Source organism: Protopterus annectens, chromosome 7.part0 (genome assembly GCF_019279795.1).
Source record: "Protopterus annectens isolate FY-2018-M chromosome 7.part0, PAN1.0, whole genome shotgun sequence".
NCBI classification, from domain to species: Eukaryota; Metazoa; Chordata; order Ceratodontiformes; family Protopteridae; genus Protopterus; species Protopterus annectens.
In genome coordinates this window covers 1250615836-1250643327 of record NC_056739.1, presented here as the reverse complement: position 1 = coordinate 1250643327, position 27492 = coordinate 1250615836, and the positions used below count along the sequence as shown (strand labels likewise).

The window sequence follows — 27492 nt, the reverse complement described above, 5'->3', positions numbered from 1 at the left end:
TAAACATTTTCCATAGTTATTTTGAATATTTCTGCTAATATACCACAGTATTGGCTATTTCTATTACTTAGAAATTCATTTAGAGCATTCTGAATGTCTCATTTCATATTTTGCGAATAAGAAATAGCTTGAGTAATTTTTTTAATACCCGAAATTCGTTTCTGACCTGTTTTGCGAGTTATACGTGCAGTAGAGATGATTCACTCCTATATATTCTTCCAGAGTTAACTGAGTGTCTCTTGGTCTCAAACTGAAAAATCTGGCTTCCCTTCTGGTCCCATAACCGTTTTAGATGCACCTCTTCTGACACCATGACCTTTTAGATATGTCACTTCTGACAGCATGTCACTTGTCCCTCTTAATATAGATGATGAACAGGCGGGGTAGTTCATTTATATCCTTTATTACATAAAAGCACACCAGGATGGATTGTAGCTTTACAAAATATAAATGAAGTGATTAACTGACAGACTACAGAAACATACATGCTTACATCTCAACAGCTTACTACAAAATGGCAATCAGGTTCGCTTGTGCTCAGCATTTATACACTTGTGCAATCCCCTAGAAAGCTTCTTAAAGCTGTACACACTTATCTACATAGATGAAACCCTTCATTTTTTCCTGTAAAAACTGCTTCTTGCTTCCTCTTAACATATTTCAGTTGAATCCCTTGCATGTTGTACCAGCCACGAACTTGTTCAAAAACACTTCCGTCAGCACAGATCTGCAATCTTTTCCTAAAACAGCACTTGTTCATGTTAGCTTAAGCTGTCTGCAATGTAGAGCACAATCACAGTTACCTTCCCAAGGATGTATTATTAGTCTGTCTTTTCAACTATACTATTCAGTCCTTTATTTTAATTGGATCTTTATGTGTGATTTTTTTCTAAACTGAAAGATATACTTTACATGACCATAGAACATAATGGCCCTTTATTGGGTGATTTGTCCACAGTACCTAAGACAGTGTTGCTTGGGGGTTAATTCTATGCCAAGTGGCCACATACTTCTCTGCAAACTTTCAGTAAGCAAAAACAGAAGAAACCGGGAAAAGATGTCAGTGGGGTGGGTGCCTGGCCTTCAGGCATTTGAACCCGGAAGAAAACAGGAGGTTCTTCCTCTTAGAAAAGAGGCCAGCATGAAATCTGTATGAGCCAAGAGCTCTCCAGAGACTGCTGCATGAGAACAAATGGGACATTTGGGGGACCATCTTTTAATGAAGAAAAAAAAAAAAAAAAAAAACTACAAAAGAAAAATGACTGACACAGGTGGTAGAAACATGCATCTGGCACAGAGATCATGCTCACCTACCTAAACATCTGGATGACCATGCAAAATATAATCCCGCTGTCAGCCTCAGAAAGAGGTCAAGAAAGGCAGGGATGCAGTAAACATAGGTCATAGGATATGAAGTGGACGACAATGTAACACCTGAGCCTCTGTCCTTAGTCCTCAGCAGAAATGCACTCCTGCCTGCTTAAGATACCACTTGTTTTAGGCATTTATTTTTCTGAGTCAGTTTTCCTTTGTCAAAAATACTTTTGTTTGGACATGGGTAACTGATTCCCCCAAAATTCGAGGATGTCTATTGTACAAACACCACTAACTTTCTGAGCTTGATTCGGCCTTTAAACTTTGAAGCAGTATAGTTTTATTAAATGTTACACACTCCTCATAGGAGAACACAGTGGTTACCTACCAAACAAAAAGTGCACTCTAAGTGCTATTCCTTAGGTAAAACCTTTCTACCACAGGCACATTGGTTGGGACACTTTTCAAGGGATGTCAAGGACTTCAGAAAGCAGCAAACTATGCAAACCCAATAAAAAAAAAAGTACAGTTTTGTACCTACCATAAATGTAGATGTCCGAGAGGAATGCATCTGCAGTCCTTACAAATGGGTTGTCCTGTCGTCAGGCAGCCCTTCGGTCGGCCGGATTCCAAAGTCTGGGTCTGGCTTCGGCTGGTGTCGCACTTCACCCGACGTCATTGCGGCAGTTATTCGGGTATAAAGGCATCAGCCAACGCCATTTTCCTCAGTGTTTCTTGCCCCAGATGCCAGGTGCCCTCTTGGTAGGCTAAATTTGGATAAATGCCAAAGTTTCCAAATAGTAGAGAGCAAACACACAAAATAAACATGTATGCACATATATACAAACAAATACACCATAATAGATCCCCCCCAAGCTAGCTGAAGATTGGTAAGTACCCTAGGAGTACCTCAGAGGGGAAGGAGGGTGGGTAATCCTGACTGCAGATGCATTCCTCTCGGACATCTACATTTATGGTAGGTACAAAACTGTACTATGTCCTTCAAGGATGCATCTGCAGTCCTTACAAATGGGTAGAATACCATAGCTAAACTAGGGGAGGAGGAAATGAGAATAGATTATGGTGTAGTCAGGATCCCTTGCAAAACAGCAGTGGCAAAGCCAGCACAGAATCTAGAGTATAGAGGTAAGTTATAATGTTTGGCAAATGTATGCACGGAGGTCCAAGTAGCAGCCTCTATAATGTCCTTGGTAGCCACTCCTCGTAAGAAAGCTGTGGTAGTGGCTGTGGCCCTTGTGGAGTGAGGCCTGATGTTCTCTGGAGTTTTCTTTCCATGGTAGGAGTAACAAAGTCTAATGCAATTTCCTATCCATTTGGAGATTGTCTGTTTAGAAATTGGTTTTCCTTCCTTTCCTGTTGCATAAGCTACCAGAAGCTGGTCAGTTTTTCTATTGTTTTTTGTCCTGTCCAGGTAGTAGCGTAATTGCCTGTGTACATCCAAGGTATGTAAGGGCTTTTCCCCCCTGTTCTGTGGATTGGGGAAGAATGTAGGAAGGTGGATAGCCTGATTTAAAGAGACTCTGGATACCACCTTAGGCATAAATGTAGGATTTGTTCTCATGGACACTCTATCTTGATGGAAGATCAGGAAGGGTTATACTGCCATTAATGCTTGTAGTTCAGAAACCCTTATTGCTGAAGTTATTGCCAGCAGGAAGGCAGTCTTCCAGGATAAGTATTGCAAATCTGCTGTAGCTGCTGGCTCGAAAGGAGGTAGAGTCAGTTTTTCTAGCACAAAGTTCAAGTCCCATGCTGGCAATGGAGGTTTCCTGGGAGGTTTTACATTTTTAATTCCCCTGAGAAACTGTCTGAGCAGAGGATGCGAGAAGACAGGAGGATCCAAGCTGTATTGTGCTGAAATAGCTGATGCATGTATCTTGATGGAGGAATAGGACAGGCCTGTGTGGAAGAGCTCAGCCAAGTACTCCAGGATGTTGGCTATGTTCACCAGTGTCACATCTTGCCCTTTTGCAGCACTCCAGATGAGATATCTTTTCCATTTTGCTGCATAATTCTTTCTTGTTGAAGGTCTACGAGCCTCCAGGATTATGTCCTTAACCTTTTGGGATAAATTCGGGTTAATTTCTGTCATGTAATGTTCCAGGCAGTTAGCTGCAGAGTTTTTAGGCTTGGATGCAGAATGTTGTAGTTGTTCTGTGTCAGCAGTAATGGGATCAGGGGTAGTTTCCATATTTGTTCCCGGGACATGCTCCTCAGCAGTGGGTACCAATGTTGTCTTGGCCAGTCTGGGGCTATCAGAATGATCCTCGGACGTTCCTCTTTGATCTTGAGAAGCACCTTGTGCATCAAAGGAAGTGGTGGGAATGCGTATGCTGTCAGGCTTTTCCAACTGAAGGATAGGGAGTCCACCTTCCAAGCAAGTGGATGGTAAGTCCTTGTGCAGAATTTCTTCAACTGGTGATTGTATGGGGATGCAAACAAGTCTATTTGTGGTAATCCCCATTTTCTTGTGATGGCTTTGAAGATGTCCGGATGCAGCATCCATTCGTGAGCATCTGTTGTAGTTCTGCTTAATATGTCTGCTAGAATGTTTTCCTTCCCTGGTACATAAATTGCCTGTAACTGAAGGTTGTAACTCAGAGCCACATCCCATAGGTCTAGTGCCAGCCGGCATAGGGGGTATAAGTGTGTGCCTCCCTGTTTGTTGATGTACCACATAACTGTGGTGTTGTCTGTCCTTATCAACAGCTGGCCTTCGTGGAGAAGAGGTCTGAATGCCTGGATTGCCAATTTTACTGCCATCATTTCTTTTAGATTTATGTGCAGATGCAGTTGGTCTTGAGTCCATAGGCCTTGAATGCACTTGTCCATCATGTGTGCCCCCAACCGAGGTCTGAGGCATCTGTCGTGATAGTTTGTCTTGGATGACTTTTGCTGAAGGGCAGTCCTGTGTTTGATTGACAGGCCTGAGCCCACCATAAGAACTCTTGCTTCAGGCATGGGATCATTGGAATTTTGGTTTCCAGGCTGTGCTTGTGCTGAGACCACAAATTCTTTAGGTACCACTGTAGCTTTCTCATATGAAGCCTGGCATGAGGGACCAGAATTATGCAGGATGCCATGAAGCCTAGAGCTTGTAGCACTTTTCTTGCAGTTAGATGGCTCTGCTTTGTTAATGCCAAGAAATAGAGAGGAAGTTGTTCTTTCTTTTCTGCAGTTAGAAATGCCATTTGTTTTGATGTGTCCAGTTCTGCACCCAGAAAGGTTATTATTTGGGATGGAATCAGCCTTGACTTTTTTTGTATTGACTGTGTATCCCAGGGCTTGTAGCAGGTAGATGACTCTTTGTAAGTCTTCTGTTAATTTGTTTTTGTTGTCCGCTTGTATCAGGCAGTCGTCCAGGTAGGGATAGATTTGAATTCCCTGAAGTCTGCAATGAGCGATTACTGATGCCAGGCATTTCGTGAACACTCTGGGCGCAGTAGATAAGCCAAAGGGCAATACTGAGAATTGATAATGCTCTGATCCTGCAAGAAATCTGAGGTATCTTCTGCAAATTGGTCTTATGGGGACGTGCAGGTATGCCTCCTTGAGATCTAGAGTTACCAGCCAAGACTCCTTGCCCAGCATGGGAAGAAGCTGCTGTAGAGTCAGCATTTTGAATTTTGGAACAATGAGGAATGTGTTTAGAGCGGACAGATCTAGAATAGGCCTCCATTTGTTTTCTTTTCTTGGTACCAGGAAGAGCCTGGAGTAAAATCCCTTCCCTTGCTCCATAGATGGTACTTTTTCCACAGCTCTCATTCTTAATAATTGAGATATTTGTTTTAGAGCTTCTGCCCTTTGAGAAGGTGGTAGGTTTGGCATTCCTCTCTTTCCTGGTAGAGTATGGAAATGGAACCTGTAACCTTGGTCTATAGTTTGCAAAATCCATTTTTCTCTTGTAATGCAGTGCCAGTTTCTTGAAAATAAGGTTAGCTTTCCGCCTAAGGGTGCTTCTAGTTGTTCCCTGGTAGGCGGTGCCACCGCCAAGTCACTGTGATTGAGTTGTTGTAGTGGTGGTGGCTGTATCCGTGCCTCGTTGGTTGTTACCCTGCCACTGGCGAACCCTGTAGGCACCTCTGGATTGGTTTCTGCCTCTAGAGCGCCTATTCCTGCCTCTTTGTGCCTTAGAGGACTCCGGAAAGGACCAATTCTTGGAGGGCCAATTCCTGCTAAACCTTGGAGGTTGAACCTGTAAGAAATCTTTTACTGTTTGCACAGATTTTGCTTTCTCTTCCATCTTTTTCAGAACCTGCTGTGCGGGGGCACCAAATAAATTGACCTTGTCCATAGGTGCATCCAAAAGCTTAGATTTGACATGGTCTGGTAATGCCTGTTCTTTCAACCATGCATGCCTCCTGATAACTGTGCCAGTCATGGCTGATCTAAAGGAAGCCTCCAGTGCATCATAGCCACATTTTAAAGAATGGTTACTGATCTGCTGTATGTTATGTAACATTTCTTGAACATACTTTTTATCTAAAGATTCTTCAGAGGACAGCTTTTTAGTCAACTGGTCAAGCATAAACTCTTGATATTGAATCATATGAAATTGGCAGTTCAAAGCTCTAGCTGACAAAGTAGCAGAGGTGTAAACTTTTTTACCCCATCTCTCTAAGGACCTGGATTCCCTTTCAGAGGGGAGGGGGTTTTTAGAAGAAGTAGCTGCTACAGCTTTAGGGCCCTGGGAGATAGTCTCTGGATCTGCAAAAGGGGCCTTATATAAGTGGTGATGAGTGTCCGGGACCCTGTAGTACCTATCTGGTTTAGCAGGAGACGGAGGTAAAGTATCAGGAGAAGTGCAAGCATCATTAAATGCATCATCAACAACAGATAGTACTGGAGGAATAGCTAAAGGCCTATGCTGTGGTAAGTGTAGAAAGGTTCTAAGCCTTTTTCTTGAGTCTGAGAAATCTTGGCCCTGCCACTGAAATTGTTCCCTCATAGCATGCAAGGTTTCCCCAAAGGAAAATTCCTCAGGAGGAGAGGCTGAAGGGATGGACTCCTCAGCATCGGAGTCTTCGTAAGGAGAATAAGAAGCCTCAGGAGGATCTGAATATTCTGAATCATCAGAAGAATCATCTGTGGCTACTGGCTCAGGGGGCTCTGCTCTAGGCCTCTTTTCTGGAGGAGGGAGAGAGGCCCTGTCTGGATGAGGCTGGGATCCACGGATTAAAGTGATGAGATCCTGTGCCAAAGAAAGCATATGGGAGCTGGTGCTGGGCCTGTGAGAGGGGGGCTTGGCAGGCACAGATTTGGAAGTTTTGGCTGCTTTAGCCCTGGCAAAGGCCTTAATAGACATAGCTGGAGGAGGCCTAGCAGCTCCACGTGCAGGAGAAGAAATATCTAGTGGAATGGTGTCTGATAAATCCTGTGAAATCGCAACAGAAGGCTGGATTTCAGAAGCCGTTTCTACCAGAATAGAAGAGGCCTCGGTAGAAGGCAAGTTATCGGCTGAAGAAAGAACAGCTTGCTCGGTTTCGGCCGAAACAGAGACACTCGTGGATTGCTTAACCGCGGTTTCAGCCGAAACCACGGACCGCGAGTGTCGGTCCTTTTCTTTGCGTTTTTTAGTTATTTGCGTAGTCGGAGGATCCGACGGCATAATGTAGGCAAAATCGGAGCCGAAAATCTGTTCAGCAAAGTCCGAGCGACGTCTAAGCGTCCGCTGGTTAAAAGAAGCACAGGCTAGACAAGCTGCTACGTCTTGGTCTGGGCCTAAACAATGTATGCAATAGGAGTGGAAATCTTTATGAGGTATTTGTTTCCCACAAGATAAACAGTTATTAACTTTCTCTGACATCGGCTGAGGCAAGAAAGAGTCCCCAACGGGGTACTTAGCTTTATAGAAGTCTTCGAAGTAGTATTCGGTAGTAGTAATCTCTGGATCTGACCGACCGGCACTTGCAAACAGCTTCTGCTTCGGGCGCCACGCGGCAAGAAAGACTGAGGAAAATGGCGTCGGCTGATGCCTTTATACCCGAATAACTGCCGCAATGACGTCGGGTGAAGTGCGACACCAGCCGAAGCCGGACCCAGACTTTGGAATCCGGCCGACCGAAGGGCTGCCTGACGACAGGACAACCCATTTGTAAGGACTGCAGATGCATCCTTGAAGGACATCCCTCTGTTCTAATTACAGAAAAAAGAAAAAGATTCCTAAGCTAGGTATGTTTTCACGGTCACTCACTTAGAAAGGAACCAATAAACAGTCAATTAATTCCTAAAGACAAAAAAAAAAAAAAAAAAAAAGTACAAGCTGCTGACATTTTTAGGCATGTACTGTTTAAAGTGTTGGGCAGAGTCCAGCTCAGACTCGGGATGTCCAATAAGGTCTTAAAGTCATACCAGAAGGCAGATGTCTGCTTGAGGCTAATTGCCATGGTTACTCATACTACAGCAGCGACCTCTCTGATGGCCATCTTGTGTTGACCAACATTTTTGGTGACAATTCCCAAATCAAAACCTACCCAAATATTTATCTATTGGTCTACCATAATACTAATATAAACAGCCAATAGAGCTATGCCTTGTGCTATAACAGCCATGAACAGTGCAGCAACTGTAAAGGCTACTTCCACTACAACGCTTCAGCAAATCTCCACTCCTTACACTTTTACAAGCAGACCCTCTCAGCTTAGCCCAGCTCTTAAAGCTCCACTTTGTTCGTAGGTCTGCACTCAAGAAGATATAGTCCCAGCATCTCAATAACAAACAGTATGCAAGGACAACAGTACCCAAAATATATACGATGAGTGTAATGTAGTTCATAACAGTCACTGCTTTCAACTATCAAACACTCTTATGTTAACCTTATTACACTTTTCAGTCCCTGCAACAGGCCCTCCACAGCCATCTCACTGCCACAGATGAACGCTGTGATAGTGCAGCCTTTTTGCCTCAAAATGCCCATTTTGAAAGAACAGGTAAATGGTTAGGGCACATTCTACTTTATGTGGGTGGGTTCCACAGCCACACCAATGTCAGATACCAATCTTGCAGAAGGGATCACACCATGCTCCAATGACTGTACCATATCCACTTCATGTGCTTACAGAATGGCTTCTGCACTTGATGGCATCAACAACTTAAAACAGCTGCACACACTAGCCCAGACTTTAATTTCTTGCTATAGCAGAGTCTAAATGTGGGAGTAAACTGTTTCTTCCTCACCTGGGACTCTGGAGTAATCCCTTTCAATAAAAATATAGATTGATCCTTATATTTTAGCAGCTTTCATGTTCTTTACATCAAGTCCAACATCTTCCACAAGTGACTATGTAGCAAAATGGACCAAATATGCCTAAGCTGCTTTCAGCTGTTGCTTGAAATGGGCTCAAGTATTACATACTTCCACTGGATAGCCACTACATATTCAGGAAGTCCAATCCATTCAGCCAGCAAGGATTAAAAAAATGCTTTTCTGATTCTTTTCACCCTGGCATCTCTAACCAGACAAATATTCTTTCAGCAAGTGTGATCATCCATATCCATCAGCCTGGTTTCAGTGATTTGAGTCTTGATTTATCCTTAGATAGCTGCCAATGAATACCTTGCATACATCCTTGCAGGGCAAGGATACTTTCAGAATACTCCACTAGAGCTGGGTCTACTTATCCATCCCTGATAGTCCATGAATATGCCAGCTCTGGTGGCATATAAGGAAGGATAAAATCCTGACTAGAGCACACATGACTCAGGTTCAGTTCATTGCCTGGGATCATGATGGACTTAGTAGGGGTGGATGGCTGTATCCATCCTGGGGAAGAGAGTGGGGTGGAGAAGGTCGTCCACTGCCATAATCCCTTGGAATGGAAAAAGGTATGGAAATGAATACAGCAGCCTGTGGGATGGAAGCTAGGCTAAGCAAGCCACTGCTCCATGACAGCTATTACACTGGTGTGAAGAAGTGAGCATTTGCATAGGGAAGGCACTGTGGGCCTCTGCTGTAGTGTAGATTACATGTCCACCTCTGCCCTGGTGTGAGATTAGGGACATTACAAATACCTTCACTGCTGGGATGCCAGAGAGGGCACAAAAACGCCCTGTGGCTGCTTAAGTGATGTCCTGCTCTGAACACCCCTTGGCCTGACAAAGACTAAAAGTCTTGAAGCTGGGGAATAAATGGAATGTGACAGATGGGGGCAGGTCTTGATGGTCAGCAGTCAAAGCAGCAGAAAGCACATAGAAAAAAAAAAGAGAAACAGTGAATTGCTGAGCTTGGGATTAACTGTTTAATCTCAACCACAATCCCTTCCATTGTGAAACTCACTGTAACCAAACATCTGTAGTTCCTTCTTCCACCAGCTGATCGCTGCCTTGCTCTTGGACTCCAGCATAGCTTGCTCTGGATGCTTTTCACATAGTAGCAGTGAGAAGGTCATTTCACATCTCTTTTCTATTGATTGCCAGCATACATGACCATCGTAAAAATGCTGCAGACATTATAAATCAATTTTTCTTTATATGATTATGCCTGACAAATTGATATTTTTGACTTTCTGATGGTGTGGAGTGCAACTTTTTTCCAAGGCCAGTATCTGCTACACAATACTGCTGCAAGTCTCACCTCCCACCCCACTCCCCATACTGTTATATTCTGAATCAGTACTCTTAGAACAGCTTCAGTAACCATGGATTAGACAACACCATGTTAATCATACTAGCAAAAAAAAAGTTATTTGTCATAGCATGGGTTGTAACACTGTACTACAAATAAAAGTTATTAGGAAAAGGGAAAACGTCTCTACACTTCCTGGCATTCAGCAGCAGAACAAGACAAAGTCACAAATATATGCACAAAGAGGCTTTTGAAGTATTCATTCAATAAACTGCTTAAGATAGATTCCCCCTGAATGTCTGCAAGATGTGCATGTACAAAATGGGATAAAATATCTGAAGAATAAAAAATGAACAGCAGCCTTGGTTTAAATTTAAATACATTACTCATGAGAAGATATGCAGCTCAGAAGGTCTACATGAAAGCAGACTACTTAAAGCTGTAAATATATATTTTCTTGTGACCATGTCAGATGCAGTAATATACACACCAAAGCAGGAAAGAACACAGACTACTGCTGCTGCAAGGTAACACAAAGTGTAACTGTACGGCAAAATTTCAGTCCCAGTACAGTCTATGTTTCCAGCTATGGTGTACTACTACTGCTATTACATTTAAAATTGTCTTGTTCTGCTGCTGAATGCTAGGAAGTATAGAGACATTTCCCACTGTCCTAATAACTTATTTGTAGTACAGTGTTACTACCTATGCTGTGAAGCACCAGCCTTCAGCAACCTTTGAAAGGCTTTGATGCAGTTTAGAGCTATAGTTTTGACTGTATCATACAAATTAATTATGATTATGGATAAGAAATACATGACTGTAAAATTAAGCTATAGCTGCTGCGTTTTTAAGATATTATTGCTTTAAGCAGTCTATGTATAATGGCTTTAAAAAACACATAATAATTGTTGCTGTCATTTTGAAAAGATGTCTTGCTATATATATACATATATATATATATATATATATACACATATACATACACACACACACACACACACACGTACATACATGTTTTTCCTCCCCTGAACACCATGATTGGTCTGCCTAATTAAAATCATGTTTTCAGGCTTGGGGCATAAGTAGTAGGATGTAAATCTAGCAGAACAATGTTACTAAGCTAAGTAGAAAGTATTTTTTTTATAAGAAAGCAGAGTAATAGAGGTTGGCACACTGACATAGTGGTCAGCTGTGAAGCTGACATCCCATACTAATGACAGTACGTTGACGGCCACTTTGAGGGGGCAAGAAGGCCAGAGATTCCCAGAAGACTCTTTGCTCTGTCTGAAGGATAATAACTGGCTATGCTGCAATACTATCTTCCAGGGTACTGCAGATGGGAGCAGAAAAAATGAGACAAAGTGGCCACAGTACAAGGTGGAAAGCAAGAGTCACACTGTACCCACCATTCCAAAATTCTGATGACAAGAAAAGAAATGCCTCAGAGTACACAGGATGATGGTAACACCTTATTAACTGCAAATAAACTACAGGCCAGTTCTTGATAAAAACAGCTAGATTCCATTTACATCTAGTGAACAACATCAAAGAAACATATGTTGTATGGTGTGGATACCCAATTATATATATATATATATATATATATATATATATATATATATATATATATATATATATATATATATATACACACATACATACATATACATATAGGGTGGCAGTAGATAACATTGTCACCTCACAGCAAGAGGTTTCCCAGTTCAATTTTCGGCTGGAGTGCCTTCTGTGTGGAGTCTGCATGTCCTCCCTATGTTCGTATGGGTTACCTCCCACATTCCAAAGACATGCAGTAGGTGGACTGGACACTCTAAATTGTCCATAGGTTTGAGTGTGTGTGAGAGTGTGGTGCAGATGAAATGCCGCAGCACAGCTAGCCAACAGGCAATGTAAACTTTGCTCTAGATGACTGCCACTGTTGAAGGGGCACCCCGACGTGCATGGATGCATATATATATATATATATATTTTTTTTTTTTTCTTTCTTTACAATTCTCATTTAGTCCAACATTTCATAAATTTCTCAATTCCTTCCTTCCCTTAAACTTCATTCCTTTTCTTGAGCATTAGTTTTCATGTATTGTGTCCACAAATTCCTTTTATTTCTATGTAATTTACTCCTTCCATTTCTAAATATCTAATTTCCAGTTATTTTATCTCTTTTTCAATATTTAGTACTTCAAATACACTTGGTTTAGATCTTGATTTCCATTTTCTAGTAATTGTTTTTTTCTGCAGCCAATAGAATTAAACTTATGTCTTGGCAATTCTTAGCCTGTGTCCCAGCTCAAAAGAATCATTCCATTAGTCACAACCATTTGGTCCCCCCGATATTTCTGACACAGTATTCTGTATGGAATTTTTTAAATGTTGCCACTTCATTACACTTCCAAAAACATATTCCCAAGTTACTTATTTTTTCCACATCACACCTTCAACATCTGCTATCTACCCCAGGAAAAAATTATTTGAAATCTGGTTGGGGTATGAGAATAGGGTCTATATCCTCACATCGAATGGTGATAAGTTCGAATGCCCTTTGTTCGAACCGAAAAGTCCGAAAACCCTAAACAGCAAACTCATGGAACAGCAAATTTTTTCCCAGGGAAAAAAATTGCTGCTGCGTGAAAAAAAAATCACAACTTTAAAACAAACTGAAGTGGGGGGCTTAGCCCCCCCCACACCCCCCCAATGTGGGGGGCTGTGCACCTCACACACCCCCTACTTAAATATACCAACTCCGAGATCGCACTGCAGTGGAGGAAATAGCAAAGCCCCAAAAACTGCCCACCAATTTTTTTCCCTGGGAAAAAAAAACTATGTTCCGTAACTTCGCGGTTTAGGGCTTTTGGACTTTTCGGTTCGAACAAAGAGCGTTCAAACTTATCACCATTCAATGTGGTGATACAGACCCATGAAAATATATATGCAAACACTTCCAAGCAAAAATCCTAAACCTTCTGGACTTTGTTGCATACTTGGGAGCCATTCATATGTCCTCTCATTGTACCTTGTACATTGCTTTACAAGTCTCTCTTCACAGTCTTTTCTAACTTCATCGGATTGATTTGTACAGTTACCAAGCAGTATTTTACATGTCCTACAATTAGGATCTATATCAGTTCAATGAGACAGCTCATCATCGAGTACAACAACCTCAAACTTCTAACCACGAAATCGAAAAACATCGAAAGCTCAGAACAGCAAATTTTTTCCCTGGGAAAAAAATTCACTGTTCTGAGAAACACACACAACGCAAGCATACCAAAAAAAAACCAGCAATCCACACACACTCACTTAAAATCCTACATCTAACCCTACACTAAACTGTACATACAGTACTATCTATCCACTATCCTTAACCCAAACCCTAACCCTAAGGTCCGTCACTATCGCACACTCACCTCACCCGCACCCTAACCCTAACTACACCGCCCTAATCATAAAGTCTATCACTATCGTACACTTAACCTCACCTGTGCCCTAACCGTAACTCACATACACCGCCCTAACCCCAACGTCCACACAATTGCAAACTTACCTGAACCCAACACGTAACTTTCCTCCACAGTGCTGAAAATAGCGAAGCCACAGAAACAGACAATCAAACTCTTTCCCTAGGAAAAAAAAATTGGTTATCTGCAGCTTCGCTATTTTCAGCGTTTGCTGTTTTCGGGTTGATATTAGACCATTCGAAGTATTAAAACTTCGATGGTCTAATACAGACCCCCTGCAATTATCCCCCCTTTCATAGCAGTTTCTGCTCTATATTTGACTAAAAACTCTACCAGATCAGGTTTTTCTCTTAGGACTCCCCCTTATTCTTTTCTCTTTGCCTGTACTCTGATATCAATCCCTGGTAGGGAAGGCACTCTCTAACTTGCAGTCCATACTTCTATGTGACCTTATCCCCATCCAGGTACTTTGTCATTTTTTTCAGTACATTGAAGTAACATCTTGAATATTTTCTGTACCCCACCCACAATTAAGCTTTACGTATTAGAGATAAAGACAGGTTTCAAATCAAACAGGAACAGAAGAAAACAAAACAAGCTATTAAAGAGATGACAAACACAAATCTCCCTATTACCATAACACATTCTAACAAAGGGTTGCAATCACAAAACAGAATGCAAATCTATTCATGCAATTTATGATGCAATGTGTTACTGGAAACAGCTTTCTACCTAAAACATCCTTTTTCAAATATAATAAAAAGGCAGACTTAAAAGGGAGTCAAGGACTTCTATGGCACAAATTTAAATATAAGTAAATCTTAAAGTACTCCAAAATTACATACGTAAATCTCAAAATACTCCAAAATTATATACATAAATCAAATAATATCTGAATCTTCTAGAACACTTTTGTCAACTGACCTGCTCTGCCATTTGTCTATGGATTCTCCTTTTTCCCTTGGACAGTAGGAGAACCTCTGAAACTCATTGCAGAACTGAATACAATCATGGTGGGCATCCTTTAAGAGGTTTCGCAGCTTGTTGTAGTATCTGTGAAAGAGGGAAATTTTTATCTTTTGACAGAGCTAAGCAAAAACATTCAATATGCCAAACACAAGAAAAAAGGACTTAATAAAAACATTAAAAGTTTGATAACTATAGAGAAACTGAAAACAACGGAGTTCCCATTTTCTACCCGTCACATTTCGAATAATGGCGTAGGGTTTCAAGAAAAGTACTCAGGCAAATGCCAATACTTTATACCTGTACCTGCTCTTCCAAAATATATACATTTTAATTCAGCACTAATATGTTCATCACCACAACAGATATGAAACCATTATACTTCCATCAAAAAAAAAAATCTCAAAACCACAGGCATTCAAAAGAAAAATATGTGGTGCTTAAGTGACTATTCCTAGATGGTAATTCTTTCATGCCTTTTCATTAAAAAAAAAAAAAAAAAAAAAAAAAAAATCATGTCACAGCTTTACAAAATTAATATCCAGATTTCTGCATTACTGGCACATAACATTAGAACACAGACCAGATGAAACAACTTTTCTGCAATCATATACTATTACTTCACTGGAAAATTAAATAGTCTAAAAATAAAAAGAACATTTAACTTCATCTGGACAGCGAAACATCTTCACTCCCAGAAAATGAACTCTTTAGACAGAAAAGGAGCAAAAACAGAAATGAAATGCATGAAGGTGTGATACTTTGATGAGTATACATGTCTGTCAGCTGCAAGTACATCGAAGTAGACACCAATGATGTGTGCAGGGCCTTAAATGGTCCATTACTTACATTTATATGGAACTATCAACACATGGAAGCACAGGTGCACACGAACTGCCTGAGGACATGTCCAGCTCTGCTTTTAATGACTTGAACCCAAAGTACTTTAGTTAGCCTCCTGCTGTAACCATCACCACAGTCTTACGCCTTTTAAAGCACAGTACGAAAAAGGTGGTGCAGCAGTAGCTTTGTTGCCTCACAGCAAGAGGTTCTCCCGTTTGATTCTCGGCTTGGGTTGGGAGTGCCTTCTGTGTGGAGTCTGCATGTCCTCTTCTCGGTTGAGTGGGCGTTCAAAAGACATGCGTTGAATGGGCGTGCTTTCGTTGAAGGTTTGGCATCGGGCTGGCAACTCGACACCATAAAAACCAACTGCCAATCATTAGCGGACTGGAGTTCCACTGTGGCAACCCCTAACCGGGAAAAGCCAAAAGACAAACAAACAAACATGAAAAATCAGTGATAGTAACAGCTTGTTTGGCAGCAAAAAGCACAAGAAATAATGCCATAATGTTACTACATTCGGAGTCAATAATGCCACAATGTTACTACACTCAGAGTCAATAATGCCACAACGTTACTACATTCCGAGACAATAATGCCACAACGTTACTACATTCAGTGTCAACAATGCCACAATGTAACTACATTCAGTGTCAACAATGCCACAATGTTACTACATTCAGTGTCAACAATGCCACAATGTTACTACATTCAGTGTCAACAATGCCACCATGTTACTACATTCAGTGTCAACAATGCCACCATGTTACTACATTCAGTGTCAACAATGCCACCATGTTACTACATTCAGTGTCAACAATGCCACCATGTTACTACATTCTGAGTCAACAATGCCACAATGTTACTACATTCTGAGTCAACAATGCCACAATGTTACTACATTCTGAGTCAACAATGCCACAATGTTACTACATTCTGAGTCAACAATGCTACAATGTTACTACATTCTGAGTCAATAATGCCACAATGTTTCTACATTCTGAGTCAATAATGCCACAGTGTTACTACATTCTGAGTCAATAATGCCACAATGTTACTACATTCAGAGTCAATAATGCCACAATGTTACTACATTGAGTTAACAATGCCACAATGTTACTACATTGAGTCAATAATGCCACAACATTTCTACATCCTGAGTCAATAATGCCACAGTGTTACTACATTCTGAGTCAATAATGCAAACAGTGTTACTACATTCGGAGTCATTAACAAACAGGAGGTCATAGGCAGGAATGTGTTGCAGAACTCAGGCTCATACCTAGGTGGGCAAAGGTTCTTTTTGGACGCGAATATTCCAGAGTGGGATTGCTTTCTTTGAATGTAATTCTCCATGAAGAAGTCTAACACAGGCTGCTTGTAGGTAGGACAGCCCTGTTACACAACGGCAACAGCAGCATCTACGTATCTGTGAGCACACACAACTGTTCCAATATCTGATGCACCTGCTATGGGATATTTCATGCATCATCATTAGAGCTGTAATAAACACTGAGGTGATGGGACTTTCACATTTCCAGATCTTATGGTGACAGTTAAAGCTGAAAACTTTCACATCAGCCATTGGAAAATGTGCTTTGATAAACTTAACCACTTCATATTCAAAATCCCATGCATGTATATCATCATTTAGGCAATGTTATGCTCATCTGCACACTTCTGGATGGAACTAAACTGCAAATTATATGACAGTAGAGCGACCATCACTGGAAGGAACTTCTTGGCATTACATTATTAAACCCGGACATGCAAGCAATGTAGCCAGTGTCAGAATGCTGACTGCATTAGATGCATCCTGTCCACCCACATATTTGCCTGATGAATTAAAATGATGTGTGATGGCTAGGTGGACTGCTACATAGAGTTCCTTCTCCTATCTAGGCTTGCAAATTAATCTTTCTACCAAAAGTGCTGACTTGGATATGCAGCATTTTCAATAAAATAGAGTCAGTGATTGCCTTACATGCAAGGGAGATCGCCTCTGAGTAGTCTGCATGAAACAGAATAAAATGGCAATGATTTCAGAAGATCCACATAGAACAGATGCTGAAGACCTTGAATTTTCCTTGTGAGGAACCTTTGTGGTCTCCCCAATTGCTGCAGGTGCTTGGAAAGGTACATACCAAAAGGGGTGTTTTACTCAAATATTGGCCTGATGAGGGAGGTTATAACTTCTTTTTTTCTGGAGGCAATGCCGTTACATATGAGATGAGCAATATAGAATGCCCTTCTTACCACTGTGGAGACATGGTGATCAAAGGTAAGGTTGCTATCAACCTGTGTGCCCAGGTCTATCACCACAGAGTGCATACTTGGGGGGGGGGGGGTGCTACTGATGTCGTAGTTAGAAGGAACATCGCTCTTACCCAAAAGAATAATACATTTTGTTGCAGTGAGGTTAAGGCCATGACATTGGCACCAATCATTTGTTTGTGTAAAACCCTCTTGTAGGATGCTGACATTGTGTAAAGATTCTATGACCACTCCCACTTTGCAGTCATCAGCAAATTTTGTCAGCCACAGAGCTTCAGTTTTTGCTTCTACTTTGGAATTTATTTCTCCAAACAGTAGAGGTCCCAGGATTGATCCTTGAGGAACATCAATGGTTACAGGTCTGCTGTTGAAGGTGGATTCCTTTAGTTTGACTACATGGGAGCTATCAGTGAGCCAGTTAGCATCCCATCTAACGATATAAGGGTTGATACCTAGCTGGGTGAGTTTGTCAATGATGTCTGAGTTGGCAATAGTGTCAAAAGCCTTGGCTAAGTTTAGGTAAGCTATATGCACAGATTCCCCTCATCCAGAGCCATGTTGACTATCTCAAAGAAGTCCATCAGGTTTAAAAGGCACAATCTCCCTTTGACAAATCCAAAATGAGTAAGGTCAAGTGTCTGGAGATTACTTATACTTTTGATGACAAGGTCCATGATGATCCGCTCCATGGCCTTGCAGATAAGGCTAGTCAGACTAATAGGTCTATAGTTCTGAGGGTCAGTGGAAGCACCATCTTTGTGCAAGGGGATTACGGTGACAGTTTTCCATTCAGCTGGGATGAAACCGGTGCTTAGACAATGACTGAAAAGAGTACCGAATGGTGTTGCTAATTCTCGTTGCAGCCCATGTAGGACACAGCCTGGGATGTTGTCACTTCCCATAGATGCTGTGTATTTGGCATTAGAGAGGGGGTTTGCGACCTGCTCTTTAGAGATACAAGTAGGGGACAGGTGGCAGGGATGTCATAGGGTATATGTATGGCGGGGACAGGGGAGTAAAGTTTTCACAGAACTTCTTCGCTAACAGGTTAGCTTTGCCCACAAGCTCAGTATATGTGGTATCATTAACTACCAGTTCAGCACAAATCTGGGCCTTTCCTTTTAGGTAACACCTTATGGTTGTCCTTCGTTGTGGAAGTGAATCTGGATTCATAGTTTGCTTTGGAGGACTTCACAAGAAATCTTATTTGCCTGTTTAAGCTGATGAGGGAGTGTTTACAGTTTAGGGCTTGCTCTCTCTCATTCTCAGACAGGAATTTTTTTCCACTCATTGTAAAGTCTGTTAATGGCAGTTGTTCTTCCTTGAGGAGCTTGTTTTGGTCCTATCAGGTAGGGCTGAGTCAATGCAATTATACAGGTGTTTGTATAAAGCATTAGTGTAGAACTCAGCATAGTTCCCAGTTCCATCTGAGGGGGGAGGTGCAGTGAAGCTATTTATATCATCCTGTCCTGTAAGAAGATATAATCTGCTTTGGAGAAGTTTTATAGTTTAGTTGCTGCTTGGGGTGGGTCAGGTATGATAGTTACTTTGAATGAGACTGATTTGTGGTCAGATCTCAACAGGGAAGACCTCACAGTGGAGGTGCTACAGTGGTACTCCACTAGAGCACTAGATCCAGGATGTTGGCACCCCCTGTGGAGGTGTCAACCAGCTGGTCCAGAGCATTGGAGTTAAAGTCGAGGAACCTTTGGGCAAGTGAGCTTGAGCATGAGTAATCTACCAAGTCAGTGGATGAGTAGTTGAAGTCACCCAGAACCATGGTGTTTAGATGTATCTTGATAGATGCAAGTAGATCCAAATAGGCAGATTGGTATCCTGATTCATGGAGGGGGTCATCTAGCTGGCAGTGACTTAAATAGGTGTCCCACCAATAGTTAATTTTACCTGAAGTATCTGCAGGGAATCATACTGTATAACCAACCTGGAGGTGGTGGTGGTGTTGTGTCTTTCGGCTTTTCCCGTTTAGGGGTCGCCACAGCGGAACTCCAGTCAGCTAATGATGGTTAGTTGATTTTTACGTGACGAGTTACCAGCCCTGACGCACAACCTTCAACGAAGGTACTCCCATTCATGCACGTCTCCACGCAGAACACGCTCTAGCTGAGAATCGAACCGGACAGCGTCTTACTGTGAGGCGACAATGCTACCGCAGCACCACCACCGCGGACTGAAATTATCTTTAATGAATATTGATACACTGTCTCCTTTAGTTTTCATGCCTTCAGTTTGTGGTATGAACATGTGGAAGGAGGTGTAACCCAGTATAGCTGCGGTGACTCCATGACTTCACAAATGTCTGCGTCTTCCAAGGCGAGGACCGCTTCCAGGGAGTGCAGTTTCATGTTAAGACTCCTAGCATTTAGCATCATAACCTTGAGGTTGTTTTTAGATGGAGTTTTTGCGTCGGGAATTTTGTCCTTGAGATACTGCCTAAAAAAGGCACTATGGAGGTGGCAAGACATTAGCCAGTAGTCGAAATCCCAGGGATGACAGATGAAGACCATCTCTGGCAAAGCATCGAGGTCTGTCGATCATGTCATCCCAGGCTGACAGACAGTGGATCCCCTTAGAATGACACCAGAAACTAAGCCAATTACTGAAGTTGATCATTTTCTGTTTGTATTGAGATATCATCCTAGGTGAAGGCAAAATGCTGCTTAAGGCTAGGGACATACCTGCCTGAGACACTGTCTGAGAGCTCAGTAATGTCTCTTCATGTAGTCCAGAGAGGTACAGGTCAAGTCATTCACACCAACACGGACTATGACAGAGTCATAACAGTACCTGTTGTTTAGAGACTTGAGTGCATGTCTAATATGCTGGATTCCTGGCACCTGACAGACTTCAAAGTCAAATGTGGTGCAACCTTTCAGAAGATGAAAATTACACTGGCATATTTTGTGTGTTTTCAGTGCCCAAGCAGTTTATAAGAAGTCTTGAAATTTTTTTTGTTGTAAGCTGCATTATGAAAACTGACATATGCATTCTTATATACAGCTAACAGATCCAATGTTTCACTTGGCTCAAGGACGTTGGGAGGCATACACACTGTACTCATTACAGTACAAATAATGTGACTGGGGGGGTAGCAACAGGGCAAGCACTAGGACCAAGGAGGAATCAAGTTTCTGTATCAAGAAAAGAAAAAAACAGTTGTGTAGTGGATGAAAACATCATGACTTGAGACTGCACTGCAATTTACCACTCATCAGGTATTTCCTATTTATTATTGTTTCAGCTGGATTTTGTATGGAAGGTGTTAGTTGCCCAATTAAAATGTGTAAATGTTCCCTGGAAGGTGGCAAAGCCCCAAAACATGAAAGCTACTTCCTGGTTTTCTTTTGGGGTTTTCTCTTAATCCTTGATGCAGTCTTGATACTGTAATTTGTGTAAACTTTGTAGAAATGAAAGGGGGTGTTCCTTGCTAAAGTTCAGAAGAGTACAGGCATGAAAGCTGGTAAGAATGTTTTCTAAACCAGCATCTTTAAAAAAATCAGGATTGTATTCTCTGCTGTTGTAAGTTGACGAATTTACTATCGCTGCTCAGATTTGTTTGTCATTATTATTTTAGATAATTAATGGCCCATTTCTTCTCCATAGGTTCACAGGTAGGTAGGTACTAGGTTATCTGCCCGAAGGCATTATAAGCCTAGCCGGAATGTGTTGGCTTTCGCCGCCCTCTTAGATTAGTTCCCTGTGCGTCTGTCCAGCAGAGCCATTGAAGTGATCCCTGGGGTAAATTTGAAGAGGGTTAGCGAGGAGCTCTGCCTAATGTAGATTGGAATCTTGTTCCAGAGCGTGGGAAGTCCCTGGGACAGGAATCTATCCCTGCAGCACGTCCTATTTATTGTTGTGGTGAGGTTTAGATCCCTGGAGCGTGTGGCTCGAGGGGATATGGTTTTCTTTAGGTGGAGCATGTCCATCAATTCTGGGTTGGACATGGCCTTGTATGTCAGGCAGATATCACCTCTGAGTAGGCGGTATGTAAACGAGTACAGCTGGAGTTTCTTCAGTCAAGCTGCATAGGGCATCTGCTTGAGGCCAGTGATCCTCTTGGCGAGGTACTTCTGTGGTCTTTTCAGTTGTTGCAGGTGTCTTGTAAGGTACATCCCAAATGGGGCATTGTACTCTATGATGGGTCTGATGAGTGATGCATAGAGGGGCCCAATGACCTCTTTCGATCTGGATGCAAACCCTTTTGTGATTAGGTGGGCCACACAGAAGGATTTTCCAACCACTTTGGCAATGTGATTATCAAAGGAGAGGTTACTACCTACTTGGGTCCCCAGATCCCTTATTATATCTTCCGTATTTAGGGGGCTACCACTTATGTGGTAGTTTGTGGGTACTTCGTTTTTTCCAACGGTGATGACTATGCACTTTTTGGCATTTAGCTTGAGGCCATGGTTTTGACACCAGGTATCTGTCTCAGTGAGACCCTTTTGGAAGATGTCTGTGTCAGCCGGAGAGTCAATTATAGCCCCTAGTTTGCAGTCATCTGTGAACTTGGTCAGCCATAGTCCTCCTGTGCTTGCCTGTACCACTGAGAAGTATATGCCGAACAGGAGTGGTCCTAGGACTGAGCCCTGGGGAACGCCACTTGTAACCGGTTTAGTGTCAGACCTAGCTCCCGCAACTCTTACCATGTGGGTTCTGTCCATGAGCCAGTTGGCAACCCATCGCGTGATGTAGGGGTTTATGTTCAGGCTGGTGAGCTTGTCTATAATACCTGAGTGGGGAATGGTGTCAAAGGCCTTTGCGAGGTCTAGGTAAGCTGTGTGGACCACCTTTTCCTCATCTATAGCCTTGGTAACTGTCTCAAAGAAGTCCACCAGGTTTAGGAGGCATGATCTGCCCTTAACAAAGCCAAACTGGGTAGGGTCCAGTGTTTGGAGATTTCCAATGTCTCTGTTAATGAGATCCATGATGATGCATTCCATAGCTTTGCAGACCAAGCTAGTCAGGCTTATACAGCGATAGTTCCTGGGGTCCGTTGTGGCTCCACCTTTCTGGAGTGGAATAACCATTGCTGTGCACCCCTCTGTGGGCAAGTAGCCTGTGGAGAGGCTGAGTTTAAACAGTGTGTTTAGGTGAGGGGTTAGTTCATCTATGAGCTTGTGTAGGACGCAGCCTGGGACACCATCCGGTCCCATTGATGCTGTGTTTTTGGCTTTGGAGAGGGCTGTTTTAACTTGAGTGTCTGTGATTTCAAGGGCACTACATTCTTCTGGTACAGGTATGGGCCTTTTTGGGAGTGAGAGGGGGGTGAAGTTTGCACTGAACCTGTCTGCCAGGATGTTGGCTATATCTGTCAGTTCAGTGTATTTTGTGCCATTCTGTACCAACTCCAAGCAGATCTGAGAATTGCCACTTAGATTCTTGACATAGCTAAAAAAATGCCTTGTGGTTATCTTTGGAGTCCATGGCAATTTTTCTTTCGAAGCTAGCCTTAGATAATTTTTATGAGGGAACGCAGTTTCTTGCTGATACTGATTCTTGGGATTTTACTAGTTTCCTCCTCCTACTGGTATAGCTTGTTTATGGCAGGGGTCCACCAGACTGGTTTCCTTTTCTTGGAGGAGTGTGTCTTGGTTTTCTTTGGGATAGTATGATCCATGCATTCTTATAAGTGCCCGCAGAGTACATTAGTAAAGGATTTTGCAGCTTGGACAGCGTCATCCTTTAGCATGGGGGCTTTGAAACTTCCCACCTTACCAACTTAAGTAACGTGAAGTTTGCTTTTGAAAAGTTATTCACGTGGTTTCTTTGACTGGGGGTGGTGGCGGAATGTGGATATCCACAGTGATTAGTTTATGGTCAGATCTAACCAATGAGGGGGGTGACCTCCAGTGTGGAACACCGGTCGCCAATGTTGGTGATGACCAGGTCCAATATGTTGTCACCCTCTGGTGGGGGTGTTGATCAGTTGATCCAGGGCATTTGAGCTTATAAATTCTAGGAAATGTTGGGTAAGGGAGTTTGTACTTGAGTAGTTCTCCCAGTTAATGTTTGGGTAATTGAAATCACCCAATATCAGGGTGTTTTGTAGGACCTTTGTTTCCAGGAATGCAGAGTGGTGGTCCTGGGACATGGTGGGTGATCTGTAGCAAGCTATAATTTGAATAGCAGTTTTGCCCGTTGTTAGTTGCACGTGGATGATCTCTGAAGCATCGTGCTGTGCCATTAACCTGGAGGTGTGGGTATCCTTGATGAATATGGATACTCCCCTGCCTTTTGTATTTCAGTCCAGGTTTTGTGGCCGAAATGTATGGTATGAGTTGTAGCCTGGTAGTGCTGGGGTGCTCTCTGGAGCCTTAAACCACGTTTCTGTTACTGCACATATATCGATTTTCTCCATACTGAGGAGTACCTAGAGTGTGTGCATTTTGAGGTTTAGTCTTCTGGCATTGAGTAGCATTACCCTCAGTTTTTTGTTACTTGTGCTATTTATCTCTGCTATTCATACTTTTTAGTACCTGATTTTACCTCACATTTTTGTCCTATCCCGTCCTAATTTTTTTTAATTTTCCTGTAAATAATTAGGGATTACAGTAAGCCAGTATTGTCTTACATTATAATCTCATACATATTGTTCAGAAAATGTTTGTTAAGCTTGTCATCTTAACAACTTTTTTTTAAGTGAAGTACAATAATATTTTAAAATAATGTCCTAAGTTTTCCCCCATTGTTTTTGACTTTGCCCAGAATTCTTTAGCGAAGAAGTTGAGAGGTATGCTGCTTCTGTTGGCTGAATCCTGTGTTTTTGTATCTGTGCCACATTCAGACTGTGTGCTGGGTTTAAATGGCTTAGTAGTGCTTCTTTCTTCACCAAATCAAAATAAGATTCTGGACCAGCTGCATGATTGACTAACTTGCTCAGTGGCTGCCATCCAGTTCTTTTTGCCTTCTCATACACTTTGGAGCTTTAGACTGTGACAAGTTTGTCATTAGTGTTTGGAGCATGTGACGTAAGATAGGATGAGAAGGTATATTATGGAAAGTTAGAATACATGGGATAGAAATTTCACAGTATAACTAGATGAAGGTTTTATAAACATCAAATAAAAACATTAACTTAAGTGGCAACTGAAATGACAGATGTAAGAGTGGAGCACTATGTATTGCACAACTGCTCAGCCCTGATTTGAATTGTGCTAACATGAATAGGGTGATGGGGAAGGGTGGGCTGTGAGAGGGAAGTTGATCGCTGAGCGAAGAATAATTCCTAAATGCAGAAGGTATGTACAGCTGTTGTATATTAGAATTTTAACTTTTTTCTGTTTTATGTTACACAGATGGATTTTGCTACCTGCTTCTGCTATAATTAGATTTTGTGATTTCTTTATCTGTTTTTTCAAATGTCAGGATGTTGTTCAGAACTTCCATTTATTACAGATACATGTTCTAACCTTCTCTATCTCTCATTCTCTTTTTTGTGGCTGCTGTCATTCAAGCTGTTTTGAATATATTCCCTTTTGATTCTGCAGTGGAATAAATGCAGTCTTGCAGTTTGAGTATAGACAGCAATCTGTGGGAAGGGCAGTTAGCTTAATAACACTGTGCTAAAGTTTGCCAGCCTCGATTAGCAAGGGACTTAGCTTGGAAATAATTTCTGGGTGACAATTGCTGGTAGTGGTTTTATGTGCATAAACAGTATTTAACATACTTCCTGATTCCTGACTCTGTACTGCCAATGGAGAAGTTATAATTGACCCTGTAAAATAGCAAGCCTGCGTTGTGCTTTTTGAGGTTTGATTTTTTTTGTCTGCCCATGTTGTCTCTTTGACCATACAATTAGAATGATAACATATGCCTCCTTTGGGTATCTGTAAGCATTTTAATATATTAACAGACATTTTGCATAAACAAAACCTTTGTGTATGTTCAGATGTGAAGATATTTTGTTTTGCAATACTCTTCATGGATAACTTTGTGGAGTGGAGTGGGATGTTATCACTAAATTTATCTCCTAATATATTGGCTATATCCTTGAAATCAGAATGTGTAATATTATACATGAGTCTGGTACATTGTTGGATATTATTCCTTACTTTGACACAAATGAAGACAGATTTGCAATTTCCTTTGGTATGTAGAGCAACCTTAAGCTCAGACTCTGCTTTTCATTTTCTAGTTGTGCTCTAAAGTTCCTTTATGGCATGTTTCATTCTGGTCTCAAGGTAAGGAAGGGAGATTTTTGTTTTTGCAATTTGCCATTATGTTCCTTATTTTGTTGTATAGTTTATTAATAGGGGAGTTCCACCAAAGAAGTTTCTTCCTGAACTTATAATTGTATTTAGGGTGGATGGGTGCTGAATTTTCTACACAGCTGTTGGAGTATTCCTACACATTGGAAGTGAATGTGGCAGCCCTCTTAGTTGTGACCATTTTGAGGAATTATTGGGAATTTTTGTCTAGGTCTTGTACAAGCTGAAGTAGATTTGCCCTGGAAAAGTCACTAAAGGTGGTTTGGTGATGAGATGGGTACCACTACACCTGACAGAGAAGGTGACTTATGGGTAGATTTCACTAGGGATGAAAAGACGCAAAGTGGGTTACAGGTGGGAGCTAGTTTGGTAATGGCCAAGTCAAGGGTATATGAGATTTTTGTGGGTAGTTTTTACAATGTATGCTAATGTTAAAAAGTCTAGGGAATGCCAAGCATATCCATTTTTTAGATGTGTAGGTGTGCCACTAAATGTTTAGATGATTGTACCCCCTGGCAAGAAGATGTTCGATTTGGTTTACTATAATGTTGACATGCATGTGTGAAACGCAGTAAATTTGACACTTATAAGTGAAAACTGAGTTGACTGGTAGCCAAATTGTCAAATCCGTACAGTAATGTACAAATTCAACATTACATGGCCAGTTTTGACATCCGATGGTATGCTCCAATGCACAAAAAACACCCCATAATTTAATCATCAGTTCGAGAAAGGGATCGTTGGCATTCTGTGTGGTACGGTAATTTGTGGGACCTTATGAGGTTCATGCAATTGTCTGACGATAATGTGGTAGTCGCATATATAATAGTAAACCATTTGATATTTAAACAGTCAGTGGTGTTAAGGTACATTTTTTGATCACTGGGAGGTATTGGTGGGGATCTGTGGCTAGCACCAGAGTAGCAGCTGATTTTTTTTAATGGTGATTTAGATCTCCAGGAGTTCCAAATTAAGGTCATAGATAATTTCATGTGAGGTGATGGTGTTTCTGACAAATACAGATAATGCCCTCCAGCTTATATGTGGGGACAGTGTCACAATTTATTAAAAGGCACTCATGAGTAGCCATCTGGATACAACACAGCTGGGGTAAAGGTTAGCATATAAATGGGGAAATACTTTATGTGCTTTCCCATCTGGGTCAAATGCATGTTTGAACTAAAATGCCTGCTATTGTTTTGGTGTTTCATGTAAAAGATTAGCTTCCTGGCAGACATTTGCTGAGGGTGGAGGAGAGCAGCACTGTGATGGGGGTATGACTTGGACATGTACGTAAGGGGGTAGCAACATCATCATGAGGGTGTGGCTTAGTGGGGGCAGCAATTTGGAGTTGTGAGTACAAATTTGAAAATCCTGGCTACACCTCTGACATGGCTGGCTTTATATCTGGCTTTTACCAGGAGATTGTATGACTGCAAGGCCTAGTGAAACTAAGTTGTACTAAATTCTCATTAGACCAGAAGCATTTTTTTTTTTAACTAGCCAAAGTATCGTCGCAGTTACTGCATTCAGAGTGAAGACTGTTTACAGTGCTGTGTAGCTCTCACATTAATTAAAAGTATTTGCTCTCAAGTTTTCCATTTTTCTGCACTAGTTCTGCCCTTAATGGGCACCAAGAGCCAATCTACATACCTGGCTCAGCCGTTTTCAAAAAATTCAAGCCTTATTACCTTTAGCTGTATATATAATCCAGAAAGGCCAGTATAGGCCGCCAACTTGCGAGAGCAGCATTCCACTTTAAAAATCTGCAATGGACCTGGAAACAAAAAAGAAAACCCCATGCTTTGAC

General features: G+C 41.7%; 1 protein-coding gene across 1 annotated transcript in view; it reads right to left on the bottom strand.

Moving 5' to 3' along the window:
- Nucleotides 1-27492, bottom strand: part of DIS3L (DIS3 like exosome 3'-5' exoribonuclease) — an 830646-nt gene that overhangs the window by 575996 nt on the left and 227158 nt on the right. Inside the window, 1 exon segment of the mRNA XM_044077862.1 lies at nucleotides 14299-14427. Coding sequence (XP_043933797.1) covers nucleotides 14299-14427 — 129 coding nt within the window.